The 21,911-nt window shown below is 42.8% G+C and overlaps 2 protein-coding genes across 4 annotated transcripts in view; one reads left to right on the forward strand and one right to left on the reverse strand.

The window, feature by feature from the left end:
• lmo4a (LIM domain only 4a) overlaps positions 1–6,458 on the forward strand; it is an 11,772-nt gene extending 5,314 nt beyond the window's left edge. The window contains exons 2-6 of one of the 3 annotated variants that reach the window (XM_015047746.1): positions 957–1,258; positions 3,735–4,003; positions 5,079–5,175; positions 5,254–5,397; positions 5,901–6,458. In XM_015047746.1, coding sequence (XP_014903232.1) covers positions 3,762–4,003; positions 5,079–5,175; positions 5,254–5,397; positions 5,901–5,909 — 492 coding nt within the window. In that variant the 5' untranslated portion in view covers positions 957–1,258; positions 3,735–3,761 and the 3' untranslated portion in view covers positions 5,910–6,458. Of the gene's footprint in view, positions 1–873; positions 1,259–3,734; positions 4,004–5,078; positions 5,176–5,253; positions 5,398–5,900 lie in introns of those variants that run through there. The other 2 variants (XM_015047748.1, XM_015047747.1) reach the window with 2 other exon arrangements.
• Positions 6,459–19,357: 12,899 nt separating this feature from the next.
• Positions 19,358–21,911, reverse strand: part of cdk9 (cyclin-dependent kinase 9 (CDC2-related kinase)) — a 7,574-nt gene continuing 5,020 nt past the window's right edge. The window contains exon 7 of the mRNA XM_015047752.1: positions 19,358–20,437. Coding sequence (XP_014903238.1) covers positions 19,923–20,437 — 515 coding nt within the window. The 3' untranslated portion in view covers positions 19,358–19,922. The remainder of the gene's footprint in view (positions 20,438–21,911) is intronic.

Genomic DNA, 21,911 nt, shown 5'->3' on the forward strand with positions numbered 1-21,911 from the left:
TTTTCCTGAATTCGAACCAAATGTCGCAGATCACAGTTTGTCCAGCAGAGGGCACGCTCTGCTCAGTGGGCGGAAGAGAAAATTCAAAATGCTGTAAAATAAATATTTTTTTTTTTTACTTTAATAAAAACTGGAAACATGGAAAATAAAAACTAATATTTACTAACCACACGATGCTTATCGAATTATGTGTTATATTTGGTTTTTAAAAATAGTGTTAGGTTAAATAAAATAAAAAGCATGAAGCAAATTACATTTAGAATGTATATGAATAATTATGCAAAACATACCAATTATGACATCTAAAATAATTTTCAATTTGATTAAGCTTTTTGTTATTTGTTTATTTATTTATCTAAAAAGAATAATAGAATACATTTTTATTTATGTTTGTTTTATATGAAATAATTATTTTGTCTAAATTAAATGGTTCCAGCTAGTTCGGTGTTATTCTGACTGAGATAAATCAGATTATTTAATGTTTTACCTTCTAACAGATCAGTTTGTTTTCCAGAAATATTCAGGATAAAAGTTACTAAAACAAGTTTAGGAATAACTGATCATGATTTTAATTTTTAAATCGCAGAAACCAGAGGAAACCCAGCAGCAGAGCGACAGCTTCCTTTTACTGCGTCATGATTCCAAACCTCTGATCTGATTAAATTTTTGCAGAGATAATTAATGTTTAAATGTTCTATTAATGTCAAAATTCAACTGATCTTCTCTCAGCTCCTTGATTTCATAGTTAAATGATGCAGATTATTTCTTAGGACACTTTTTCCTGTAATACAGAGGGAGTTTGGAAGCTCTTTAACTTTATTACTGAAATATTTCATAGGTTAATATTTAATATCAACAGAAAATAATGTTTTCTGCTTCGTATTTGGGTTTAAAACACCTTTATCGTCGTGTTTTCACGGTAATAAATGATCTAAATGTCTCCCTCTGGCGGCCAGGAAGGAAACCGCAGCTGGAGCGTAAGCAGGAGCCACACCTCCCCGTGACGTCAGGGGGCGTGGCTTCAGTCTAATTTAAACCTCAGGCAGAAAAGCAGCGCTGAGCAGGAGCGACCCGCTACCGGACTTCCAGGGTCCGGTTCCGATCCAGAAGGAGTTTATATGGGAGCAGACGGACCGGAGGAGGTTCGGCTCCGCTTCCCGCCCTTCACAGGACAAAACAGCCGCTGAGCAATTCCTCCGGCTGCCGGTTCGGATCCCTGAGGACCAAACGGAACCAGCAGCAGCTTTTCCAGCAGGAGGTGAGTCGGAACCGATCCGGACCAGAACTTATTGTTTCTGTCTGCTGGCTGGGCCAGAAACAGGAAGCAGAAACCTTTCATAGTTTAAATTAACTATAATTTATTTGTTTGGGATTTCTCTTGAATAAAAAACAGAAACATTTTATTAAAATAACACAACAAACTATCTGTATGGCGCCCTAATAGTATTTAAAAATATTTATATCCATTTATTATAAAAAATATTGTCACCTTCCTAATGTTTTTCAAAAGTTTTTATTTTATTTTATTTATTGCCAAAATCACTCTTGGAAAAAATGACTTTGTCCATAATTTTAGGAAGGTGATGATATGAAAATAAATAAATTAAATTTGTATAAATGCCAGAAAGACAAACCAAATGTTTGTTCAGATTGTTTTTACTTTTCAAACTGAATTTAATAAATATTCTCAGTGAGCAATGCATCAAAACACAAATTTTAAAATCTTTTTCATTTTTTTCTTCTAGTTTTTTTTTATTATTTTAAGCAGCTAAAAGTGTTTGAGCATCCTGGAGGTCCGGTCCAGTTCGGTCCGGTTCTTGTCCGTCATTTGGGTAACAGGGTTGTTTCTATACAGGCCACCAGGGGGCATCATTAGCGAGGTGACGCTCCCAGGCGGTAACAGGAGCGTCCGACAGTCACTGGGCTCAGCATGAAGCAGCTGGTTCTGACCCGATAACCCAGAGTCCTGGTTCCGCTGGACGGGCCGAGCCAGACGTCCTCTCTGCTAAATCAGCCGCGTAAAAAAAACGCTGGAAGAAAGGCTCTGTCTGTTAGAGCGTTGCCATGGCGATTCCCGCCTTTTCCCAGGCGAAACTAGGAAGGGGGGGGGGGTTAAAACCTCTGGCCAACATCATAAAGGTCAAAGTTCACACAGGACTCAAAAATGTAATTAAAAAAAAGAAAAAACTAATTAAAACAGCTTTTTCTGGGGTTTTTTTGTTTTGTTTTTTTGCCAACCGTAATAAAAGATCAATATTTTAATGAAATGAATGAAGTAGATTATAAATTCAGATTTCAGCCTGTGACTGAATAAACAATCCACTTCCTGTCTCTTCGTCATCTTCGCCAGGAGCAACATCCTCCTGTTGATCACATGACTTATATGATGGGAAAAAGTGTTTCCATAAAATTCAGCTCATCCTAAGTTTTTAAAAACTTTCGTTTTAACTTTTGTAAAACTGGGTTGTTTCTGCAAAATGTTTCCGTTTCAGAAATCAGCCTCTGAAATCTTCTCATCTCTAAAGTCTCGTATTTATTCAGTGATTTAAACCGTAAAATCATCTTTAATAATTAATATCTTACAGCAGCCATTTTACTGAAAACGTCCAGGTTCTGCAGAACTAAACGGCCCGTCCCGGTGATTCTGGCCCAGTTCTGGCGAACCGGTCCGGGTCCGGGCGGTTCTGTCAGCGGCTATATTCTAGCCTCGGGCTTCCTAACTCGGTGTTCCGCCCTCCGGCTGATTGGACCCAGGTGTCTGCTCCAGAAGAACCGGGCCAGCTGCTGCTGCTCATCTGGAGGAACCGGAGCTGCAGCTGTTTGATGTTGCTGCTAATTATAACCCTGGACCCGGTTCTGGTTCTGCAGAGGTTGTGACTCACTGCTGGGCCGGCCAGAGGCTGGATTACTCCCAGCTGTGCCTGGAAACGAGCGGAACCGTTTTCCTGCAGGACCGCGAAGAACCCGGCTGGATTCAGGAGTAAAACTGATTAATTATCCGGAGAAAAGAGTTCTGGACGGTCCGGGTCTAAACTGGACCTGAAGGTGTTGGGCTGAATGTTTCCACAGTCCTGACCTACCGGCAGGAAATAATCCTGAGATTAACGACTGGACCCGGGGCCAGCACTACGGAGTGACAACAGTGGCAATAATTTAACTTATTCAGCCCGTCATAAAACACGAGTCATAATTTCACCACTTGTCTCAGTTTATAACTAAATAGCTAAATGTTTAATTAGCAAGCTAAGTATTTAGCTTCAAAGTTAACAGTTAACTCCATTCTAAATATTTAGCTTGCTAACTAAATGTTAGCAAATAGTTTAATTCTGAATATTTGGTTGGTGGGCTTTTTTAGATTGAAGCTAAATATTTAGCTAATATGTAAAATCACTTGCAGATAACTGGAATTGCTAACTAAATATTTAGCTTAAATACCAAGCTAATTATTTAGCTTCCTGTTACCTGCAAGTGAGTTTGCATATTGGCTAAATATTCAGATGTCTGGCTTCAATCTGTGACATTTATTACTGAATTATTTAGTTTGTTTTATAAAAACTGGTCTCTTGTAAATGAAATCTTGGATCTCAATGAGAAAACATTTATAATTAAAGGTAAAAAAATAAAACAAATGAACATCATGGTGAAAATATGACTGAACTTATCAAAATCAAATCAAATCTTCCTGTTTTATCCTGAAATGATTTTATTGTCGTCCATGTTTGGCTGTGATGCTGAGCCGTGATCTCCTCCTCCAGGTTGCCATGGTGAACAGCAGGCTGGAGGCGCCTGCGGTGGCGGTGCTGGGCGGCGGCGGGGCGGCGGCCGTCCGGGCGTGTGCGGGATGCGGCGGGCGCATCGCCGACCGCTTCCTGCTCTTCTCCATGGAGCGCTACTGGCACACCCGCTGCCTGAAATGCTCCTGCTGCCACGCCCAGCTGGGCGAGTTCAGCAGCATCTGCTACAGCAAGGGAGGCATGATCCTCTGCAAGAACGACTACATCAGGTAGGCGGGCCGACCGGACCGGACCGGACCGGACCGGGTCAGGTCCAAACCACAGACTGACCTCTGGTCTGGTTTGACCCCCAACCTATGATTTCAGTTCAATGAAACTTTATTAGTTTATTTGTAGCATCTGTGTTATTGTTGTAGCATTTACTTTTAGTGCTAAAGTTTTAGCCTTTAGCCTGAATGCTAGCAGGAATTATAAACTAGCTTCAGTGCTAGTATTTGTAGCATTTAATATTTAATTGAATAAAACTTGATTTGTCCAAGTGGAAGCTAAAAGTTGAAGAGGTGCTGTGGACGGTGATGCTGAGGGCTGGAAGGATCTCCAGCAGCAGTCAGCTTTCCAACCAATCTGAAGAAGCCTCTGACTGAAGACTGTGCTAACAGGACATGCTAACAGCTCAACATCCAGGCAGCAGAGACTTTATCTCAAAGTAACATGTCCTGAACGTTAGCTAGCTCTGCTAATCCACCTCCTTTGCTTTTGCTGCTCTTCTTTAAATCTGTCAGGTTGTTTGGTTAGAGAGATGCTGCAGCAGGGGATGTGATGCTGCAGTAGGGGATGTGATGCTGCAGTAGGGGATGTGATGCTGCAGTAGGGGATGCGATGCTGCGATGCTGCAGCAGGGGATGCGATGCTGCAGCCATTGTATACCATATTACATGTAAAACTTTTTTTTTGGTTTGAATTTCATCCATTTTGTTTGCCAAAGATCTTCTATTGTCCGCCATGATGGAGGGAAGAGACTTCCTCCTGGGACTTGGGGTCAAAGTTCAGGGGTTATTTCAAGCTTTTGAGATGCTAATCAGCTAAAGAAGCTCTATGAATGATCAGGAGTTTCTGAAACTTTGATGGTTGAACGGATTTAAAAACTATAAATGTATCTGATTTATTCCTCGTGTGTCAATAAGTTAGCAGCAGGAAAAGTTTCTGATTTTGTTGATTTAAATGTGATTAATTGCAGCTGGTTGGGTTTAGGTTAGCTGGTTTAGATTAGCTGGTTTAGGTTAGCTGGTAGCTGCTGTGAGGCTTGGCGGTGGCAGCATGGTGATGTGGGACTCTGTGTTTCAGGCTCTTCGGCCACAGCGGCGCCTGCAGCGCCTGCGGGCAGTCCATCCCGGCCAGTGAGCTGGTGATGCGGGCTCAGGGCAGCGTCTACCACCTGAAGGTTGGTGATGCGCAGCAGAAGCTCTGTAGCGCCCCCTGCTGTCTGACGGGTTACTGACCGGTTACATCTGTCCCTCAGTGTTTCAGCTGCGCCACCTGCAGGAACCGGCTGGTGCCCGGCGACCGCTTCCACTACGTCAACGGAACGATCTTCTGCGAACAGGACCGGCCCGGCGCCGCCCTGGTGGCACTGCAGGGCGGCAGCATCATGGCCGACCAGAAGGTCAGTCAAAGTCCAGCTGCAGACCAGAGCAGATCACCTGTTACCAGGCAGCTGATGTTTTTCTCTAAATGATAAACACCTTCAGTAAAAACTGAATTTTGTGTTTTAAACACTGAACATGATAAAACAAAAAGGAACTCAGGAAGGTGTGAATACTTTTGCAGTTATAAAACAGCTGCAGGTTCACAACATGGCTACCAGGAAAAACACAGCATCCTGTTTACAATTCATTTTTTACCATACATTTTCCACTCTTAATGCTTGTATTATTTTTGATACTAATAGCTTCCCATACTTTTAAACTCTTTTAGTGTCTATTATTTTTGACAGTTTCATCTCTTCTTTGATTTGGGGTCAAAGTTCAGGTATTAGCCACTTTGAGATGATGATCGCCCCCCAGGTGGAAAATCAATTCCTTGTTGCTATGGTTACGCGTCATTACTGCTGTATGGAAGTAAATAAGAGTAGAAATTCTTCAAACAAGTTGGTGTTTCTGGTTCCAGGTTTGCTGAAGAAGACGATGGAGCCAGACGTGCCGCCTTCTTCTTCTTCTTCTTCTTTTTCTTCTTCTTCTTCTTCCTCTTCTTCTTCTTCTTCTTCTTTCCCGTCTGTCGCTGTCCTTCATCATCATCATCTTCTTCCTCCGGAACCCAGTGAACCCGACAGCCGGTCCGGTCCGGTCCGGTCAGCAGTGGACGCTCTTCTTCTTGTAAATAAAGTTTGTTTGGGAGGCAACAGGAAGTCCTCTGAGGTTTATCAGGAAATTATGAAAACTTGAGGTTTGAACTTTGACTAGGCCGCTGCTGCTCCAGCAGATGGACTCTGATTGGACGCATCCTGGACCAATCAGAGGCTGGAAGAGGCGGGGCATGTGACTGGAAGTCAAGCCCGCATCATGATACCTCCTCTGCCTGTGTGAGTGGCTGGCTGACGTTTCCCCACCTGGCGACGCGCCGCCGCCGCCGGAGGAACTTCCTGTTCGTCTGGTTTCATTTTTTATGCAAATTTGTCAAAAATCTCCATTAAAAACAAAAAATCCTGAAAATAAAACGATTTTTACTGAATTATCTGACATGAATCATCTGTTATTTAAGCAGAACTATTTTATTTAGTACCAGCGGTGTCCAACGTGTGGCTTGGGGGCCGTTTGCAGCCCCTGGACTGATTTTGTGCGGCCCCTGACAGATTTGGCCCCAGCAGAAGAAGCCGATGCAGATGGAAACTTTTTATTAACTGGAGCAAAAAGATTAAAAACAAACTGAAATCTTATTAAAATACTAAATATTCATCTTTAAACGTGTATCACTGACATAAAAACGGTTATTAGTTTTTCTTTTTAAAGGGAAAATCTGTACAAACGTTTCCAAACAACTTTCAACTGAAAGCTATTTTATTAAGCTAATTACATCATCAGAACGATAAAAGATCATAAAGCTGCGATTTGAGTTTTTGTGTTGAATTAACTGCAATAAAACGTCTGAATAAATCACCAAACTGACATTCATGGATCAGAGTTTATTTAATCTGCTGTTTCTCTAACAAAAAGCAGAAAATATTTCAGAAATGAATAAAAACAGGAGAAGCATCGAGATGAATATAAATATTCCTGTTGTGGCTGAAAACTGATTTCTACAGATTTTATAAATGTATCTCACTGAACGCCGACGTCATCGCCGTTTGACTGAAACTTCCCACAATCCTTTGCTGTGTCACTGGACCCAGTTTTATCGGACTGATTCCGATTTATCGTGAATCCATAATAAAAACTTCAGATTTTAGATCTATAATTTTTATGATCTTATATAATTTTTGCTTTTGTGACGGAGGGTTTATTTATTCATCGGATTTATTTCCAGATTGTTCTTGTTCTGCAGGACGTTGCGTTTTGCTCCTGCAGCCTCAGGAAGTTTTCATTCTCAACCCACTAAAAAGAAAAACTAAACATTTTTATAGAGAGAAAAACAAATCCTCTTTGTCTTTATGGATCTGGATTTTAACCTTTGACCTTTTCCTCTGTGTCTTCGTTTTGCTGCTAATCATTTCTGAGCTGCGTGAGACGAGGCGGTTCGTCAGGCGGCAGACCCCGCCGCCAAAACCAACACATGAAGATCGCTGCGGCTAAACTGATTAGCATGCTGCGGCTAAACTGATTAGCATGCTGCGGCTAAACTGATTAGCATGCTGTAATGAATTTGTCTTCTGCTTCTCCTGAGCGCAGACACAGAGGTAATGACTGACTTCTCCCCATCGCCTGGCGCTGCCTTCAGGTCACCAGGCGGAGCGCTCAGAGCGGTTCTGAACCATCCGACCCGGATCCATCGTCTCTCTGCTGCCTGAACAACAAGAAACGATTTAAACTTTTGATTCAACAAACATCTGTAGAAATCAGTTCCACTTCATGGATAAAGAGCCGAAGTTTCACCCAGAAAACAGTTTTAAAGGAAAGATTTACCTAGCATGCTAATTTAATGTTTAACAGTTAGGAAATATTTTATTTGAAGCTAAATATCTAGCATGCTAACTAAATATTTAGCTTCAAAGTACTTAGATCTGTCACTAAATATTTAGTTTGAAGCTTAATGGTTAGAATGACAACTAAATATTTAGTTAGCTAATTGAATATTAAGTTTAAAGCTAAATATCTAGAGTTGCTAACAAAATATTTAGCTTCAAGCAAAATACTTAGCATACTAACCAAATATTTAGTTTGAATCTAAATATTTAGCATGCAGCTTAAAACAAAGAACTTTGATTGCTAAGAAAAAAATTAGCATTATTTAGTAAACTAAATCTACTAAACTGTATTTAGTCATGTTTGTTAACACATTAACTTAACTGGTGAAATTAAATATTAACGTTGCAAACTAAACATTTAGTTAGCATGGGTAGCATGCTTTTTGAAGCTAAATATTTAGTATGCTAACTAAATATTTAGCTTCAAACTGAGTGCTTAGAAAATATTTAATTTACAGCTTATTAGTTAGCATGCTAACTTCATATTAGCTACCTAAATATTTAGTCTGAAGCTAACATAAGTGCGTAATAAATCCTAAATATTAATAAATTCTCATTAATTGTTTTGGTGTGAAGCGGTTCTGGATTTAAAGGATCCATCAGTCCATGTTTCCAGAACAGAACCATCTGGTTCTGGTTCTGTCGGGTTGAATGGATACACTGGGAATCATAAAGAGTAAGTCTGAATCAGTAACTCTTCCAACCAATCAGAACACTTTGAATAATTAAACTGATCAACTTAATTAGCTCAATTAAGCTGATCTGACCGGAGAGCGCTGCCATATGGAGAGAGGAAACAAAGGAGGGGAACTAATTAAAAGTAAAATAATGAGGATTTTAATTAAGCGGTTCCCCAGACGTCAGCAGGCTGGGATGTGGAGTTGTAATTAAAAAGTCCTGTAGCGCTGGCAGCACCTCCACACACACACACACACACACACACACACACACACACACACAGCCCGCTCCATCCGTCTCATTAAACCTGAAAATGAATCTGAAACATCAAGAATCCCTGCTGGAGTTTATTCTGCTGCTCCCAGAGCCAACAGGCCGACCCGATCTGACCCGAACCAACCCGAACCGACCAGCAGAACCTCCCTGCTCCTCTGATTCTGAGGTTCTGGAGGAACCGGTTCCTGTCTGAAGTTGGACCTGGATCAGAGGACATGACCAGTTTCCTGGAGTCGTCTCTGTTTAGACTACGGTGGCCTGCAGGGGCTAAAACCTAAATGATGCTAATCTCCAAAACACAAAATAATTCAAACAAAACAACAAAACGCTGCAACTGCAGGAAATACAAACAAAAACAAGAATAAAACAACACGTTAGCCTCCAGGCCACCAGGGGGAGTCGATCGCCACACCATCTGTTAGCAGAATCTAAAGACGGACGTCCAGAAAAAAGTTAGAGGAAAAACTGTCATATACTTCATGTTTTTAGGACACAGCAGCAGATTTATGTGTTTAAATTTTAACTTATATACGTAATTGCACAATTCTTAATTATCAAACTTGTTAGTATGATGGCTTATTAGAGTCATTATAGATAGAAAAAAAAGAGAAAATTTTCCCCAAAATACTGGAAATTGTATTTTTTTTTAAATGTCAGAACTCCAAAAGTCAAACATTTTCCACTTTTCAGACTGAAAAATCACCATGTTTTTAGAGAAAAGGTGTGAGATTTATCAAAAAATTTCTGACATTTTTGGCAGAAACTTCCCTTTTTTTACGTTGTCATATTCTTCTAAGGTCAAAAAATGTATTTTATAGTTGTGGAAATGAAATGAAAATCAGCTGTGAATAAGTTTCTTCACTGGATAAATCATTGATGAATCACGCTGCTCCACTTCCTGTTTCCTGTCTCTTCCTGTTTTCCACCAGTAGTAACATCCGGTTGTTCATCATGTGACTCGTGGCGCGATGTAAGTTTTTCCGTTGCTGTTTTGTGAAATATTCTTAACTTAAAATAATTTCTAGAAATAAAAACATAACAGTTCCTTTTCTGTTTGAACTTTATAGAATCGTTTTCCGCCTGTTTGAATCAGCCGTTTATATTTAAAAGTTTTAATTAATAGTTTCTGTTCAGATCAATCAGTTTGACTCTTGGTTGCTTTAAATGTTGCGGCTGCTGCAGCAGGTTGCTGGAACCGGAGCAACGTGCGGACCGAACAGCCGACCTTCAGCCGCTGAGTCGGGCCGGCTCCTCTTCCTCCTCCTCTTCCTCCTTCTCTGGAGCGTCGTGGCGACCCGCCGGGCCGGGCGGCAACGGGCCCACCGGGCCCACCAGGAGAACGGGCTTTCATTAGCACTCTTTAATTAGGAACAGATGCAATTTGCAGCTCTTGACTCTCAGTGAGTCACAGAAAAACCTGCAGAGATTAACTTCCAGCGAGTCCAACAGAACCAACAGAACCAACAGAAAAAAGCTAGCTAAGCTAACTCTAAAGCACTAATCAGAAACATTAGCTAAACTACTGCTAATAGCTAAAGTAACATGTTTAGCCAATGCTAACACCAAGGAGCTAAATTCATAACCTTTCACTCATGTCTTCAGTCTCATAATTGTTGAGTTTTGCTAACTCTAAAGTCGATGTTAGACTGTTTACTGTAGGACTGCAGCGATGCATTTTGGGTAAATAACAAGCTAACTAGTTGAATTATTCTTACCCAAAACTTCAACTCACATGTTGAACTTTATTTAACTTGAAGTTTAAAAACATACCAAGTAAATTAGCACTTTAGACTTTATAAGGAAAAATGTTTTTAAAGTTAGCTAAAGCACTAAGCTAGGAACTAGCTCTGCTGTTAGCGCATTAGCATGAAAACACAAAGTTTTCCCAGCTTTTGTGAGTCTGCTCGAAAGTCAGGAAGTAACTTCTTGACTTTTCATGGGACACTAAGACAAGTTTCTCTGTCCTTTCTCCTCTGAGCCGGTCCGACAACCTGCAACCCAACACCTCTGTCCTTTCTCTGCCCTCCACTTCCCTGAAAACCTCCCGATAGTCCAGATACAATATCCCTAATATCTCTAATTGCCTCATTAAAGTGACACACAAGCCAGGGCCGAGGCTGCGCCGCGCCGCCTAATTAGACATCCAAACACGCAGCCCAGGGCGATTTACGGCGGCGCTTTGGGGAATGTTTTAATGAGGACACGGAGCTGAGAATAACCCACAGCCATTTGTTGACGCAGATGCTGCACCTGGTGGCTAGCAGAGCGCTGCAGAGTCCAGATCCACAACGCTTCAGAAACCAGCTTCAGACGGATCTCTGGAATAACCTGCTGAATGAGTCTGAAGGATCAAACCTGCAGCAGATTAAAGATCCAGAAACACCTGGAGTCAGACCTTCAAACGGACTCAGCAGCTCCTCTAATGAATATTACAGTTCAATGTTTTATGAACTCTGAGCAGCTGAAACCAGAAATTCTTTATTTTCACTGCAGGCTGATATTAAATCAGCCAAACGTTCCAGTTTGAGCTCAGTCTGGATTATTTCTGTCAAAATAACGAAGCTTCAACAGTCTTTTCATTTTTATTCACTATCCAATAATTATTGCATACAGTTAGCATAAATGCTAACTCTTCCCATTTGTTCTGTGGCGGTAAATGTTATTACCATATGTGATATTTCATATGAATCAAATCAGATTTTATTTTATTCTTATGTTTTCTTCCAGGGGATTCATTACAAACTGAACGATTCATTACAAGCTGAACAATTCATTACAAACTGAACGATTCATTACAAGCTGAACGATTCATTACAAACTGAACGATTCATTACAAGCTGAACGATTCATTTCCGGCCGAACGATTCATTACAACCTCAATGATTCATTTCCAGCTGAACAGTTCATGTCAGGTGAACGATTCATTTCAGCAGATTCTTCAGCGTTTCCTCCAGGATTGATTCAGACGTTTCAAACCAGATCAGCTGGACCCAGCGGTCCAGACAGGCTGGGTGTTTATGGTCCGGGCTGAAGCAGCAAATCAGCAGGAAGAAGTTTCCGTCTGCAGAGTTTCTGTGAGAGGAAGAGAGGAAAAGAGGAGAGGAGGATTTCTGGTCCAGAACCATCGTCTGATTGGACTCGACTCGCCCAACCAAGCAGGAGATAATCAGGCAGCTCTCACTATTTCCACTCCTCTGTCTTTATCTCAGCTCACACACACACACACACACACACACACACACACACACACACACACACACACACACAGGCTTCGGAGGCGTTCGGCCACAAAGAGTCCATTCACTGAAGGAAAAACAGGAAGCAGCCGAGCATCGCGCTTCCTGGAGCAGCTTTTCATCCCACAGCGTAAAAACATTCCCTCCAGATTCACAAAACCCAGATTCACGGACACTCGGCCCTGAGGGCCGCCGTGAATACAGACATGATGGCCGGAGGAAAGGAGGAAGAAATTCTGCCAAAAAAACTGACATCTTCAGATTCATCTCAGAAATGTTCAGGAAAAAAACAGGAAATTTCCGAGTTTAAAACAAAAAACTTCATAAACGTTAGATTAATCTAAAAAAACTTGAAAATTGCTGAATTTTAGATTTGACATTTTCTAGGTTTCAAAAGAAAATTTTTAACGTTAGAAACTTACATTAGAAGTTTTTTTTTTTCTGGAAAAGTTGTGAATTTCCAAGTAAAAAAACTCTGATATTCTCAGAGTTTCTGCCTTTTTCTCGCAAGTTTTTTTCAAGATCAGAAACTTCCAAGATTTTCCTAGAAAATTTCAGAGGTTAATCTCAAAATTACTAAGTTTTTTTTTTTTTGTTTTGTTTTTTTTTTTTTACCATTTTTTTACTTTTCAAACTCAGAAATTATTTCTGAAAAATTGTTGAAATTAATCTCAAAATCTGAGTTTTTTCGTGCAAAATTTCCACTTTTCAAGCTCAGAAATTTCTAAATTTTTAAAAGAACATTTCTGAAATGAATCTCAGCATGTCTGAGTTTTTCTGGCCTGCTGTAAATTTACTGCTGCTGTTATTTTCTACCTTGAGTCCCGCAGATAAACGTTGAGTAAAGCCATAAACCTGGTTTTGACCTTGAGTTTCCCGCTCTGACCTCTAAATAAACGGACGTCAGTCGTTAACCTGCGGAGCCGCGTTTCGTGTTACGGCGGGATAAAGCCGCCATCTGTCGGGTAAATAAAGCTCTCTGCTGGCTGTGAGGTAATGCACTTTAATTTGATGTAATGTGAGAGTCATCTGGAGGAAACTGCTTGTGAGCGTCAAACGGCGGCGAGGCGTTATGAGGAAGCAGCTGGCCGAGCAGATGAGGTTCTGCTGAGCTGCAGCGGTTCGGAAACGTCGTTTTCAGGTTCGGAGTGATTACAGCTGGAAACGCAGAGGTCCTCCGCCTCAGCAGCGCCACCTGCAGGCGGAAATAACCTGGACATGCTGACATCGTCAGGGTTACAGAAACACCGTCAGATGATATTCATATTTCTGATTGAATTAAAGACTGAAAGAACCGGAACTCTGCAGAAAGAACCGAACAGAACCGAGTCTGTCATGAGTCAACATAACCGAAAATATGATGAGTCATTCTGCAGACTTTTATTTTTACTTCAGTTTGTGAATCCTGACAAAATGAATCACAGAGAGAAATGAGGAGGAAAGGAATATGGCAAGACATTTAGAGCAATAATGTACACCTAGAAATTAACTGAGTATGGCAAAACCTTTTTAACTATAATCACATGCAATAAACCGCACAAGGCAAGACCTTCATAACCACAATAAAAATCTAGACATGAGATGAGTACGGCAAGACCTTTCTAACAATAATTAGCAACTCAGAAGTTCATGTCTCCCACGTTGACCTTTGGTCCAAACTGGATCTTCAACAGAACCATGATCCTGAACACACAGCAGATCTAAGACACAATGACTGAAAAAGAAAAGAATCAAAGTGGAGCAATGGCCTAGTCAAAGTCCAGACCTTATTCTGAATATAATCAGCAGCATTTTCACTAAAGTATTTTAAATGAAAATTATTTTTAACTCTTCCAGGTTGGAAACGATCATTTAAATGATCAAAGTTTGGATCTAAATGTTTCCATGACATCACAATCGAGGTCCCAGACCGGCCAATCAGGACGGAGTTTTGTTAAATCACCTGATGATGTCATCAGGAGCAGACCTGGCCCTCTGACTGCCGTCAAAAACACAAATTTATCTCATGTTTCCTGTGAAAGTAGGAAAATGTCAGAGCTGATGTTTATCAGAGTCGGGCCAGGAAGCAGCAGAACCGGATCAGAACCGGCAGCAGAACAGACCCAGAGGAGCCGCTCAGCATTCAGCTGTTTCCCCACCAGGGAGCAAACCAGAGGTCAGCAAAACAAACGCTCCTCTTTGCCTGTAAAGGTCAACGTCTTATCTTCACCTTTACATGTCCATCATCTCCGCCCCTGGGGTCAAAGTTCATCAGACAAGGAGGAAAAAATGTGAACAACATGTGAATATGGTTAAAGGATGAAATCATGTCTGAATGTGGCTGTTAGCATGGAGCTAAGCTAACAGATCAGACCAGTTTCAACCCGTCTGGATCAATAAAGACAAACTAAAATCAGATGGGCGGCCATCTTTGATTTTTTCAGCAGTTCAGACAGTCGGATAAATTAAATCAGTTATTTATAGGGGCAGTGAATGGAAGTGGCTAAAAGTCTCAATTTTCTTAATACAGAAATATTATTTTATTAAATTCAAATAGTAAAATAACATTTTATTCTCATTTGTTTTGTTTTGTTGAAATTATAGTTGCAAAGGGAAATACTTTGAACATTTTGTTCCAGTTTCAGCGATGTCTGCATTTCCGCTAATTTACTAATAGTGTAGCTAATTTTTAGCTTAGCGCTTTGATAACATTTTTCATACTTAGCTTACCAAAAATAAATTTTTCTAGATAAATTCTAAAACCAGGGTGTTAATTTAAAAAATACATGAAAAATTCTGGTATATGAAAACTCCTGGTGGGCAACAACATGGTGTAACTTAGCCCTTTAGCATTAGCTTCTTCTAAATACTATGTCGGTATAATGGTTTAGTGTTAGCTTCCTTTATATTATGTCTAGGTGAAGCATTTCAGCATTATCTTCGTCTAAATACTACACTGGTATAACACTTTAGCATTAGCTTTTGCTAATTACTATGTTAGCATAGTGCTTTAATGTTAGCTTCCTTTAAATTCTGTTAGTGTAGCACTTTAGCATTAGCATCCCCTAAATACCATGTTGGCAGCATGTGGACCTAACTGGCATGGTTACTGCTTTATGGTTAGCAGGAGGTATGGTTAGCTAACTATTCATTTAGCAGTGCTAACTTTTTGGTTAGCGGTGCTAACCACAGCCCATTGATATTGTTATTGTGATCGTATTCAATGTCTTTGAGCTGAAATGTAAATATAAAGTCTAATAATTACTAAGGCAGTCTTTTCTGCAGATCAGATCCACGATGCGTCGTCACAGAAACGCTGATAGATCAATATTTTACTGTTTAAAGCTTCCTCAGACTTTAACAGACTCCATTAATGCTCCTGTGTGTTTGCGTTGAGCAGAGTGCGTCGGGTCACGCCGGGCTCTCCGTGAGCCCCCGGTCCTCCTCCAGCCTGCGGCAGGAAGCGGGTCATTAAGCTGCGCAGGAAGTCGCCGCTCCGCGCTAAACCGGATTCCTGTGAGCGATCCGACACGCAGCGCCATGACGGCTCCGCAGTGATGGATGCGTCTCCTCTAGACGTTTCATCAGAGCAGCGGGAGGCTGAGAGCCGCCGCATGCTAACACCAGCCATCATTATCATCATCATCTCTGGGTTTACGTTTAACTGTCCTCATATTCTGACACGAGTCCATCCTCAGAGCCTGGAGCCGATAATCTGCTCAGATTATTGAGTTTATCAGCAAATTACAGGAGAAGATGTGAGAAATGAATCCTGAGAGGAGATGATGGATGGATGCTCATTATGCAGCGCTGCTACGAGAAACAACAGAGATAATAGAGGTCATTATGGGATGCTGTGTCTCATTACAGGGGGTCCAGTTCAAACAGGAACCAGCACCAACAGTGATGTTATCACATCAGAAATAATCTGAGATGATCAGAAATAATCTGTCAGCCTTTTTTATTTTCTGTGCATGTTGGTGATTTTATGCCATCATTGCAGGGAAGTTTTTTAAGAAAATAATTCTCCTCTAACAGAAACGATCCAATCAGTCCTGGAACTACAAAGCTGCTGTAAAAACATGACGTCTCACTTTGACTTGAATTGTTTTTTTTTATTATCCATTTATGGCTAAAACTTGTTTATTCTCCATTCAGTGGAGGAACTAGAGGTGGGAAGTACGGTGGCTCAGAGGGCCAAATGTTTAGCAAACTCATGAATAATGCAAACTTCAAAACAAACATAAAACGTCACAAATACCAGAAACTTCCAGGATAAACTGCTGAACACTCACGCCACAGACCCGCAGTCTTCCAGACCACTAGGGGGAGTCTGGAGTCGGTAATGTTATCTAGATAAATCTGCTGCTGTTCTGCAATATCACAAAAGACATGAAGTTTTATGCAGTTTTCCTTCTTTCCTCTGGACATCTCATATTCCCGACTGACTGATCCCAAAACTGGGAAACTAAAACTACTGGCAGGAAGGAAACAATTCATCCATTTCAAGTTTTACTGCTCAACAGCAAAATTTATTAAATTTGTACAAAACATCAGCAGGGCTTCAGGCTGCTGCTTTATTTTAAAAAAATCCACAGTTTTTTGGTCATCAGTTGTTTTCCATTTTTAACATTTCTGATTCGGGGCCCAAACAAAATAATTTCATGGGCCACAAAAGGCCCCCGGACCTCAGTTTGGTCTGGAGGACTTCAGCTTTGTGAAGCGAATTTAATCAATCAATCAATAAAATTATTTGCATAACACATTCAGCAACAGAGTAGTTCAAAGGGCTTTGCATCATAAAAACTCAAAAATGAAGAAAGTAAAATCACCAGTCACCAGCTGACAGAACAGAACCAGCAGATCTTTAAGGTGTTCAGTGATTTATACGTTTACAGCGTTTTATTCTTGTTTTGCCATTTGATCGGTATTGTGATTCTACTTCCTGTTTGCTGCGTTTGTGAGTTTTGCTGTTAGCATCATTCATGTTTTTGCAGCGTTTTTATCCGTTTCCTGCATGTTAGCATCATTAGCGACCGTAAGGCAGAGCAGCCAGAACCTGCAGTCCTCAGAGAAAAGCAGAAATAATTAATCCTGACATTCCTCCACTAGACGTTAACGTAGCTGGAACCCAAGGGAAGCGGACCTTCAGTTCGGACCTTCATAAATAAAGTTTTCTTTTCTCTTCAGTCTGGTTGTTTCCTAACACCGTTTGCTCTCATCTTGTGATTTTCTGGATGTTCTGGTGAAACTGGTCCTGTGGTTCTGTTGAAGCGGTCAGGCTGAGCCGCCGGCCCGCAGCATCGCCTGCCGCCGCCGGCTGCTGCTGCGCTCCTAATGTCCTGATGGACCCTGACTGCGCTGCTCATCCTGCTCCTACTGGGTGGCTAATGCAGTTACACTGTCAGATCAGCAGGGGGCTCCCTCCCTCTCTCGCTGTGTGTGTGTGTGTGAGAGAGGCGGGACTCTCCTGCTGCAGGTTTACGGTTAATCAATCATGGAGGCGCCTTAATGACACCCTGCTGCTTCCCTAATGTCTGCTGGCAGCGGCCGCCTGCAGCTGGCTCACGCCTCATGCAGGCACGCAGATGGCCGCCTCGCTGACTGACAGGACCCGCTCACACACACAGCGCCGCTGGCTGGAGACGAAGAGAAGGAGAACTCTTCGGCCTCGCCTGGCTGCCTCTGCCCCGCAGCTTTCCAAATGCAGAAGAAGAAAATCCAGAAAGTTTGTCTGCAAACACCTGGAGAAGCAGCAGAAACATAACAGAACTGAATTAGGGCCTTAATTCAGATTCTTCCTTTAAACTCGTCTGTTTAGATTTGCTTTGAGTCATAATTCTGGTCTGGATGAGAACTTTTCTCTGTTTCTCCTCCAGGTCTGTGTGAAATCGTACTGACGTGGTTTTATATTCTCTGTTTGCAGAGAAGAAGGCAAAATCACCTCCAACACAGCGAACTGCAGTGGGCTCAGTCCGTTTGGTTCTGCAGAGACATTCCTCCCGTCCGGACAGCCAACCCGTCATCCGCCGCTGTGTGAGCCGCAGGTCCATTAGCATGCAGGTGGCTGCGGCTCACAGGCCCATCTGTCCGTTGGATTGCTTTCTAATTTCTGCTGCTTGTTGTTGTCATCCCTGTCGGCGCACACGCTGCCTCCTCTTCAGCCGGACTGACAGCCGAGCCGTTCTGGAACTAAAATAGCAATCCATCATCCAGGGAAGCCGCGGCGTGACACGCAGAAGGGAGGGAGGAGAGCCTGAGGTGTTACCACGACGACCAGCTCAGGTACGGAGACATCCCATCCTGCCGTCAGGAAAACGGCCAGGAGTTTCCAGAGGAAAACTTTCTCTGAGAGAAGTCCAGCTGTTGGGCTGAGGTTCAGGTCAAAGTGGTGCTCAACCGTTGTCATGGCGATTATTTTTATTAAACAACCAGCTGCACTCGGTCAGCAGGATAAAAGACTTTCAGCAGGTATTAAAATATTTAGGCAAACATTTAATATTCACTCGAACTCTTCTACTGGTTCACTGCTATAAACCAGCAGTTTGTTAGCAGCAGGCTAACAATTAGCTCACTAAATACGCCCATGCTGCTGCCATTACTAGTCTTCATAGTGAACGACATCTGTAAAGTTAACCCATGTTAATGTTACTAAAAATGGCCGCCAACCATACTAATATTGATATTGTGGCCGCTAAATATTGACCGACATATTTCCCTTCCCACATGGTGAAGTACCTTTGTCCTAATGCAATATTTGGTTGCATCTCACGAATTTTACTCACCAGTGAGGTTTATGAACGTTATTCTTCTTACCTTGTAAACAATATTCGCTCTGAAGCCGTGAAAACTCCGAGGGCAGCAGGTCCGAGTGGTTGACGGCGGCCATCTTCTTTCCTCACCGAAATGTTTACGAAAAAATGACGTTCGGTTTGCCGACCCACAGCACTGCGACCATTTTTACACTGAAATCACTAAATAAAAGCCATATTGGCGAAACAATATTGACCGTCAGGCCGTTTTTATCTTCGTCTGTGACCAGTAGTTAAAACGTACAGGTTATTTGACTTCCGGTGTCATGGCGGAGTGGGCCGCTGAACAACGTGACGTCAAGAACTACATGAGTATTAAAAAATGCTGCCATTGAACAGGTGGATAGTTCGCAGTATTTGGGAGTTGCTCTTCATATTTCAACAGTTGAGTCACATTTTACCATTTCAATAACAAAATAAAAACAATTGTAGGATTATGAATCCATCTACGATCTGACATTCAGCCGAGTGGAGGAGGCAGCTTTATTAAAGTTGATCTAATATGTGTTCCTACAAACATACAGTATTTTAATGTCATTAAAACACTAAAATAAATTAACATTCATTTTTGCTTGTTTGCTAAGGTTCTCTGCTGCCATCTAGTGGATAGATGGCGCCACTGCAGCATCATAGACCCGGTTCCAGGTCCAGAATGTTCCTCTTTGGTTCCTCCTGACCCTCAAACAAAATGACAAACGAGTTTATGAAAAAGCACATTTTATTAGTGTGTGGTTCCGGCCCAGTGGTCTGCTCAGAACTCGTTTGACTCGTTCCTATAAATAACCTGAGCAAGTCCAGTTGGAACCAATCAGAACCAAGAGCAGTTTCCCTCCTGGACTGAACAGGATCGTTAAAACTAAACGTCTTTTCATGGAGCGAGGCTGATGGACCGGTCCAGAACTGGTCCAGAACTGGTCTAAAACCTTCAGCAGGACTCCGGGTCAACCCAAACGTCCTGAAGGTAAATGTAACAAGCAGGACGATCCTGCAGGAAATGTCAGTAAGAGCGTCTGTCTGGTTCCGGATCTGGCTAGAAGACCCGGTCGAACTCAGTCTGGCTGGTGGTGGCCGGGTTCCGGTTCTGGTTGGGCTGCTGCTGCGGCATGTGGCCCCTGCGCCGGGGCGGGGCCAGGTACTCGAACATGGACGTGTTGTGCGTGGACAGCATGTTCTTGAGGTCGGACGGCATGGGGTCAGACCAGAAGAAGTCGTGGTTGAGGGCGTCGTCGCTGTCGACCCGCTGGGCCGGGTCCAGAACCAGCAGCTTGTCGATCAGGTCCAAGGCATATGGATCCTTGACGTAGGCTTTGAGCCGGTCCTTGACCTTCCTCTTCTGGCCCTTGGGCAGCTCCATCTTCTGGTACAGCTCGTACTTCTTGTCCACAGCGGGCCAGGCCTCGGCCGTGATGGAGCCGCACAGCTGGCTGATGAGGGTCAGCTGGTGCTGCTCCGTGTTGCCCTGCATGATGGGGCTGCGGGTCCACATCTCCGCCATGATGCAGCCCGCCCCCCACAGGTCGATGGGCGGCCCGTAGTCCCGCTCGCCTGGAGGAGAAACAGCCAGAGTCAGCAAACACAGCTCCCCCTGCTGGACTGACAACCAAAATACCGAAACAGCTCCCCCTGCTGGACTGACAACCAAAATATAGAAACAGCTCCCCCTGCTGGACTGACAACAAAAATATAGAAACAGCTCCCCCTGCTGGACAATCACTAAATACAGAAACGGCTCCCCCTGCTATTTCTATACATTTAATACATCAAAAACTGATACTTATTCCAGTTTTCCACCACAACAATAAACATTTCTATGTGGAGGACAGATGCTGAAACCAGCATGTAGTTTCTCACCCAGCAGCAGCTCCGGCGGCCGGTACCACAGCGTGACGACCCGGTTGGTGTAGCGGTTCCCCTGGCTGTTCTTGGCCAGGCTGAAGGCCCGGGCCAGGCCGAAGTCTGCCAGCTTCAGGACTCCGTCTCTGGTGATCAGGACGTTGGCCGCCTTCATGTCTCTGTGCAGAATCTGAGGCAGAACCAGAAGGTTAGCAGGCGTCAGCTCCGGAAGCAGAATCGGAACCGGGCCGGGCTCACCTTGTTCCGGTGGATGTAGTAGAGGCCGTTGAGCAGCATCTGCATCACCTTCTTGATCTCGGCCAGAGTGAACTTGACGTTGGCGTTGCTCAGCAGGCCGGCCAGGTCGTGTTCGCAGAAGTCAAACACCAAGTAGATGGAGCCCTTGTAGCGGTTGAACTGGGTCGCTGGGCCAAACACACGGAACCGTGAGAGCTCTGAAAGCGGGTCGGGCCGGTACCAGACCTGGAGGACCAACCTTTGGTTCTGCAGATCTCAATCAGGTTCACCACGTTCTCGTGCTTCAGCAGCTGCAGGATCTTGATCTCCCTCAGAGCTGTGATGGGGAACTGGAGGAACCGGGTCAGAATGGGTCAGAACTCATTTCAGGTCAGTAGAACCCGGGTCAGAATCCGGTTTCTCACCCCTTCCTTCTCGTTCTCCATCAGAACCTTCTTCAGAGCGACCTTCTTCCCGGTCTGCCGGTGCTTGGCCTTGAACACTTCCCTGTCAGACAGAAGCAAACGATCACTGAAGATCCTGAGTCCAGACGAAGGTTCTACAGAACCTCCAGGGAAATATGAACACAGCTCACCTGATGTGGAACTTTTAATAGAACTTTTATTCCCAACATGTAACAAATCTGATCAGAATAATCACTATAATCTGTGAAATACTCCACCTGGTATTTAACAGATTTATTCAGTGTGTAATAATAATAATAATAATAATAATAATAATAATAAAGCAGCTCGGGTCCCAGCGGTCAGGACACAGATATTTTTATGCTTCCAAATCTGATTCCAGGTTTTTATAGAACCCAGAGTGAAGACAGAACCACCCAGTCCAGATCCGACCGGACCGATTATCAGAGAGCTGATTAACATCGACTGTTACTTTCACCACATCAGACTTTTTACTTTTACTTCAGTAAAATGTCTGGATCCTC

The sequence above is a fragment of the Poecilia latipinna genome, unplaced genomic scaffold, assembly GCF_001443285.1.
Source record: "Poecilia latipinna isolate Pla-1442-1.1 unplaced genomic scaffold, P_latipinna-1.0 Scaffold841, whole genome shotgun sequence".
NCBI lineage: Eukaryota > Metazoa > Chordata > Actinopteri > Cyprinodontiformes > Poeciliidae > Poecilia > Poecilia latipinna.